This window comes from Myotis davidii, unplaced genomic scaffold (assembly GCF_000327345.1).
Source record: "Myotis davidii unplaced genomic scaffold, ASM32734v1 scaffold478, whole genome shotgun sequence".
Lineage (NCBI taxonomy): Eukaryota > Metazoa > Chordata > Mammalia > Chiroptera > Vespertilionidae > Myotis > Myotis davidii.
Window position 1 is genome coordinate 92,705 of NW_006289570.1, and position 6,797 is coordinate 99,501.

At 50.4% G+C, this 6,797-nt stretch overlaps 1 protein-coding gene across 1 annotated transcript in view; it reads right to left on the reverse strand.

Annotated features, from left to right (window-relative positions):
* Window positions 1–6,797, reverse strand: part of UBE3B (ubiquitin protein ligase E3B) — a 38,033-nt gene that overhangs the window by 22,143 nt on the left and 9,093 nt on the right. The window contains exons 8-13 of the mRNA XM_015562820.1: window positions 5,997–6,082; window positions 5,066–5,148; window positions 3,990–4,095; window positions 3,579–3,699; window positions 2,431–2,608; window positions 755–921 (exon numbers count right to left, since the gene is read on the reverse strand). Of these exons, the coding sequence (XP_015418306.1) occupies window positions 755–921; window positions 2,431–2,608; window positions 3,579–3,699; window positions 3,990–4,095; window positions 5,066–5,148; window positions 5,997–6,082 (741 nt within the window). The remainder of the gene's footprint in view (window positions 1–754; window positions 922–2,430; window positions 2,609–3,578; window positions 3,700–3,989; window positions 4,096–5,065; window positions 5,149–5,996; window positions 6,083–6,797) is intronic.

Consider the following 6,797-nt stretch of genomic DNA (forward strand, 5'->3'; position numbering starts at 1 on the left):
GGTGGGTCCCCAACTTTCTGCGCTTTTATTCAACTTGGGGCTACACTCTATTTTTGTTTTGACGCTTCCCATGTGTATCCTGGGGAAGTTGTATTCAAGAGCCTCTCGCACTGACAGGTGCACGATGGGACTTTGAGCACAGTGGCTGGCAGAGGAAAAGCCGCCCGCACCTGGAAATCGGCCGGTCATTCCACTGAAGTATGTGTTGGCGGCAGTTCCTTCACTTTCGCCAGAGTGGGCCACAAGAAACCTTCCCCCAGGACCCCTGCTGACCCTGCAGTGGGGACACTGCTGAGCTGGAAGCGGGTCAGGGACCCAATGGCCGCTTCATCAGCAGCCCCACGTGGGAGAGTTCCCTTATGATGACGAACTCAGAAAAGCTCTACTTCCCCTAAGAAACAGGCCCTCGTCTTTATGAGAAGAAAGGGTCCCAAGTCCCTTTTCACGTTGGCGACTAGAAATTCAGAGCCAAGTGGAAGTTCAGAGACAACCACGGCGGCCCTCTCGGATCCTTCATCAGTGGACGTTCTCTACACACGACCTTGAATTTGTTCACCCGTTTCTATTCCCCAGCTCCCTGTTTTCTACTCCTAAGGACTTTCTGCCACTGTTTTGCTAAACGTGAAGTAATTTAAGCAGCTTCCAGGTCTGTGGGAGAGGTGAGGGTGACAGGAACAGCGGGCAGGCCCCGGGACACTCAGGAGCTGCCCCTCAGCCCCGCGTGGCCACGGCCGGGCCTGCTCCAGCCACTCACTCTTCACGGGAAGCACGTTCTGCGGGGAGGCCGGCTGCACGTGGGCCGCCGGCTCCTGGTTCTCCAGCAGCTTCTTGCTCAGGATGTCACTGAAGAAGATCCGGATCAGAGGCACCCCCCACAGGAACTGCAGCTGTTTGGTGACCAAGGGCATTGACTCGTTGAGGCTGGGAGAGAAAAGGAGACCAGAGGGTCGGGTCCACCCAGCGGAGGGCCAGGGAGAGCCCCCACGGTTCCCTAAAGGGCCTTGCACTGAGAGGTATAGCAGGACCTGCCACTCAACATGGTCAATAAGATCATACTTTAAAAAGGGGGATCCACAATTGCTGCTGAGGCCTGATGTGGAAGACACTGCCCTTTATCTTCCCTGTCGCTCCACCCAGACTTCCTGTGCTGCCAACAGCACTATTGCTCTCCCTCGGTCCCCACACTCCACGTCACGGCATCTCCCAGACGCCCTTTATCTGCCTTCACCCTGATTCCATCCTGTTTACCACTCAGTGGACAAGCCATCTCATGCCTGCCATCTTGTCCTGTTCACAGCCAGCTGCAGGCCTGGCCCACACCCCGCTAACTCTCCAGCCTCCTGGAAGTCTCCCTGCCTTCAGTTGCTCCTTCCTCCTCTCCACACCGCACCCCAGCATCACTCACACCCTGAAACCCGCCTTCATCACCTCCCCGCTCCAGACCCTGTAATGCCTCCCAGCATCACAGTGGTAACGGCCGCCACCCACTGAGCATGGGCCAGGCCTGCGGGAGGCTGACACCGTTTATGCCATTCAACCCTTTGAGACACCTGTGTTCAGATGAGAAAAGTGAGGTGAAGCGACTGTCCAAGGTGCCCCCAGAGAACAGGAGTGCAGCTGAGCTCAGGCTGTTCACCTGGTGATAGTCTGCCCCACCCTCTGCCCACAACATCCCGATGCCCAACACACAGGCCCCTCCGTCCTCTTCAGTCTGGGGCAGCGCTCTGGTTGGCAGTTGATAGTCTTTAACTGGATGCCACTCAGGCACAAGGAAAAGGGAGAAAAGCGGGGACTTCCTGCCCTGGCCCCCAGTTTTCTGCTTCCAGAGTCCCCGGCAGGGACCCCAGGCCTCAGGCAGACATGGAAAACAGCTAAGCAGCACGCCGCCTCAGGTCCTGAGAGCCACATCATTTCAGCCCAGGGTGCACATTTAAATTTGTGATGCCACCTTATTGCACCTCTATCTTCTAGAAGTGTTTTTTAAAAAAATATTTTTGAATTCTTCATTAAAAACGTTAACATTTATATTCCAGCTCCTGAAAAACATGTGGAGTGACTTCTATTCCCTTTGAATCATGTACCTTATTTTAGTTTCCACAAAATACGGCAATCTAGGCAATCAACAGAATGATATTGAAGAAGGAAAGATAATATTAATAGATATTGTTCATAATTTACTAAATGAAAATACAAATTAATACAATCCCATTTTTGTGAAAAAACTGGTAGGAAAAAGACTGAATAGAAGTGCACACAGGTTGTCTTAGGAGATGATTTTTATTCTCTTGTGTTCGTACCTATACTTACACAATGACTATATGTGACTTTTATAATAAGAAACAAACAACATAAGCTAAAATGAAGAAAGAAGGGAGAGGTGGGGGAGAGGCAGGGGAGGCAGGAAGGGCAGGGCTTTGCCCCGGGACTCACCCATAGTCCACCGACTGGGAGAACCAGCCAAGGACGGGGTGCCAGTGGGTCAGGTTGGATTTCTTCTGGGTCACGTACTTCTGACAGTAGCACAGCATCTGCGTGAGCAAACTCACAAACCCATCTGTCTCCTCCTCCAACACCCTGGGGCTGAGGGAGCCCAGGTGCAGGAGGTTGCCTGCAAAGAGATAAGGCTGAGGGCGCAGGGTCCAGACAGACAGGCTTCATCACCTCGCGGCCTGCGCTCTGCCTGGCGCTCAGGCAGCCACGTCTCTGTGCGGGAAGAATTGCACGGGGAGGTGCACTTGTCAGGGCTGGGGCTGCAGGCGGTGCAGGGCCGAGACCTAGGCCAGCCTGGCTTCCCATCCTGGCTCTGCCTGTGGCCAGGGGTGACCCTCACCCCACCTCTCCCATCTTGTTTCCTCGTCTGTAAGACTGGAATAACGATCCCCACCTTCGATGTGAAGGCTGTATGGACTAACATGTAGACTGTCTGGCACATGGGGATCTGACATTTAGCTCATATGACATTTTACAATTACACTATGATTTTAAAACCAAGGGTTAATGTAAGAAATGACCTTTTTGAAGAATATCTGAATTTCCATGGAAGTCATTGTTATTCAAAGTTAACCAAGGTTATTTAACATGCCTTGTGTGAGGACTCCCCTAAAATTTGGCCTTAAGAACCTTTCTCTATGTTAGGCACTGAGAATTAGGTGCGTCTGCAGTTTTCAAATGCTTCTATCCACAACCCCTTTGATCTACAAAGAAAATAGTAAAACAGATGATGCAGGCCTTACTCTGATCTAAGCCCTACCCAACTGCGCCCTTCCTTCTCCCAACATAAGAGTTATCCAGGCCCCTCATCATGTTTTCAATTTTCCCTTGGCTGCCAGGAAGCTAAGGGCTAAAATTTAACATTCACTTACACTCACTCAACCAGTCTGCCAAGTTGGATCTATTTCCCATGTGACTTTCAACTTTACATGTCTCGTTTAACTGTCTATCTGATTACATGTTTCCTATTGTAAACACTTTTAATCATTAATAAAAACAGCTCTTGATCTCCCGAAAGGTGAAAAGCAAACCACTTGGGGTTTTCCTGACGCCCAGGACACAGTCACATCCCAGCCTCAGCTACTCACCCATTAGACACAGCGTATGGCTTCCTTCTAAACTCTCACAGACATCGCGGCATCGATCTTTAGCTCTTAAAAATGTGATGAACTTACGAAGCATGTCATGAGATTCTACCACAGTGAGGCGCTGCGAACAATTACAGACTGTCAAAGGGGAAGCTGACGGAAGAAGTCCCCACGGGAGCATGAACTTGACTCCTGCAGGTCACCCCCCAGGAGCCCAACATGCTACTGATTGCCAAGAAGATGAACAAATACGAGAACCTCTTTCTTAGGGCTGCTAACAATAGTGTGTTGACAGTGGCTACGGATGTAGAAGAAAAATCAGGGAAGAGGTGGGAATTAACAGAGAAAACAGTTTACGCTCTAATTTCCAAGGAAGTAAAAAATAGAAGGGGGAACTCAGGGCCCACTTACCTCAGGGGTCACTACGCTGAGATGAGTCACAAGAGCTGGCACAGACATGATGTGGACGAGGAATGGCCGAATCAGATTGTCTGAAAACTGGGCAGCAATCACAGGGCTAGACACAGACAGATCACCTTACTCAGAGGTTACCAAGGCCCCCCAAGCCCCTTGGAATTATGCTTCCCATGATGGGGACACCCACTAAGGCAGTGGTTCTCAACCTTCTGGCTCTTTAAATACAGTTCCTTATGTTGTGACCCAACCATAAAATTATTTTTGTTGCTACTTCATAACTGTAATATTGCTACTGTTATGAATTGTAATGTAAATATCTGATATGCAGGATGGTCTTAGGCGACCCCTGTGAAAGGGTCGTTTGACTGCCAAAGGGGTCGCGACCCACAGGTTGAGAACCACTGCACTAAGGAAAGGCTGAGTCACGTGACACAGCTATGACAAATCAGTTTTGACGTTTTACTGACATGATGTCATCAAAATCTTTCCTTAGCCTACTCATAATTGTTGTACTTAAGCCCCCTCGGGTGACAAATTCTACAAATGCACTTCTGGTGGTACATTTAACAGGGTACGCATCCATTCTGGTAAGCACAGCAGGGGAGGGGGTAAACGTAGTGTAATGCATAGTCTCAGCCAACAGAGAGCTGGGGCCGCAACCAGGGAGCTGGAAAGGCACACAGGCACAGCCGGAAACCAGGGCCAGCCGTCCATGCACCAGGTAAAGAGGGTCCCAGCTAATGAAAGGAGCAGGGCAAGTTTGGGAAGATCCCCATGTACCATTACTTAAAGAAACACGTATTGTTTTAGAGTACAGAGATGTGCCAATATGGGAAGCAATTTTAAAGAATAAGGAGTAATGAGTGTGGGCTCTGGAGTCGTATGGCCTGAGTTTAATTCTTGGCCCTACCACTCGCCGCTGTGTGACCAAGGACAAGAGGCTTACCCTCTAGGCCTTAGCTTCCTCATCTATGACGTGGAGTGAGAGAATGTGGTGAGGAGTCAGTTAGTATGTGTACACGCCTTAAACAACGTGCGGCCCTTCAGAAGCAAGTACATTTCCTACTTACCGCAAGGCCAGAGAAAAGGCTGCAGTCAGAGTGCCTTTGGACAGACAAGGCCGGGGTCTGGCCAGGCCACGGGTTAACAATATCTGCAAAGAACATTTTAACTGGTCAGTGGATGATGCCAACTTTGTATTCATTTGTTCATTAAAAAAAGAAGCATAAAAGTAAAATGAGTGCCTCGGATAAAAAAACTAGATTGGAATGTTTTTAAAAAATGAGGGGAGAGAAAAGTAATGGGGTGGAGGTTCATTAATACCACCCCTTCACCTTTAAATGATATGTTTAATCTTTTACATAATAAACAGTTAAAAAAAATTAACAGTTGATACAAAGCCCAGACTTAACACTGCAACACAGGCTAGATTTCAGAAGCAGTTCCGAGTTAACGGTGTCAGGTGGACCCCTTCGCACTGGGAGGACCTATGGACAATGTCGCCTGTGTGTGGAACAAATGGAGCCACATCAGGACAGCCCATGGCTGAATCAATGCTACTTCTCAGGAATCCTAAACACCAATTCGGCTTCTGACCATTCCTTGGCATATGGGCTGGCACAAAAGGTGCAGTGTGGACAGAAGGCTGTTTGAGGACAGAGCCAGAAAGTTAATTCCAGAACCAACCAAGAAGGAGCCAGAGGGAACAAGCCTAAGGCCTCCTCCCTCAGTTTCAATTTCAAGTGACCGGACTGCACCTGTAGCCAAAGATAGAGCGCACTGAAGGGATCCTGGGGCCACCGCCCCCCTTTACACAAACCACAATAACCCAGGCTGGGGAAGGTAGGAGAGGACACTGAGCGTTAAACTCTTCCTGCAAAGTATTTCTGCGAGGAGGGCGCCGGATGTGCCAAAACCAAACATACAACACCAAGTTCAGGTGTGGAGCGTGAGGTCACCTATTACAGGAGGAGCTCACACATCAGGGGGTGGGGCACAGACCTGCAGCACAGAGTAAAGTCCACGCTGGTTGAGATGTCCCATTATATTTGCACAGATGTGGTTCATGGCTGGTCGGAGACTCTCACCTAAGGAAAGAAAAAGGACTGAGGAAGGAAACCCAACAAATCTCTGGCCGCAAGAGGAACTGCTTAGGTGGGACAGAACATCGGGCGCCAGGCCAGGGCCACAGGCAGCAAGATGCTCCCTGGCCTGCCTTCCCGCTTCCCTTGGGACTGGAACCAGAGTCCATGGAGATGCTGCATATCCGCATTCTCTCTCCCGAAGGCCCGGCTCAAGTGTCGCCTCTCAGGTAACGGGGCCCCGCACTCGCCCAGCCAGCGGGAAGGGCCCGGCCTTGAGCTCCAGAGACCTTTCCATTTCCCTCCAAGGGCACAGACCTTTCTGTGCTCTGTGGCTGCCTCCTCTCCCAACGAGAGACAAGCTCCTGCAGGGCTCAGGGCTCACTATAGTTTAAATCCTCCCCAGAATCCAGGATAATGCCTTGGAATAAACCCTCCTTCCTGTCTGGGGCCTCTGCATACAGTTTCCTCGGCTTTTGGAGGTTTGTCCCTCTTCACCCGGTGACTCTGACTCTCCCCCAGCTCTGAGCTCACTTGTCACTTCTGCAGGAAGGCCTGAGCCCCGACAGAGCAGGGCAAGGCTGTCCCTGCCCCACTAAACTTGCATTTCTCTTCCTTCTGAGTGCCACTTCTCACACTATTGTCGCGACAGAGGATATGCATGTGACTTCTCTTTAATGTCCGTCTCCCCACCAGCCTCTCCGTTCTGTGAGCTGCAGTT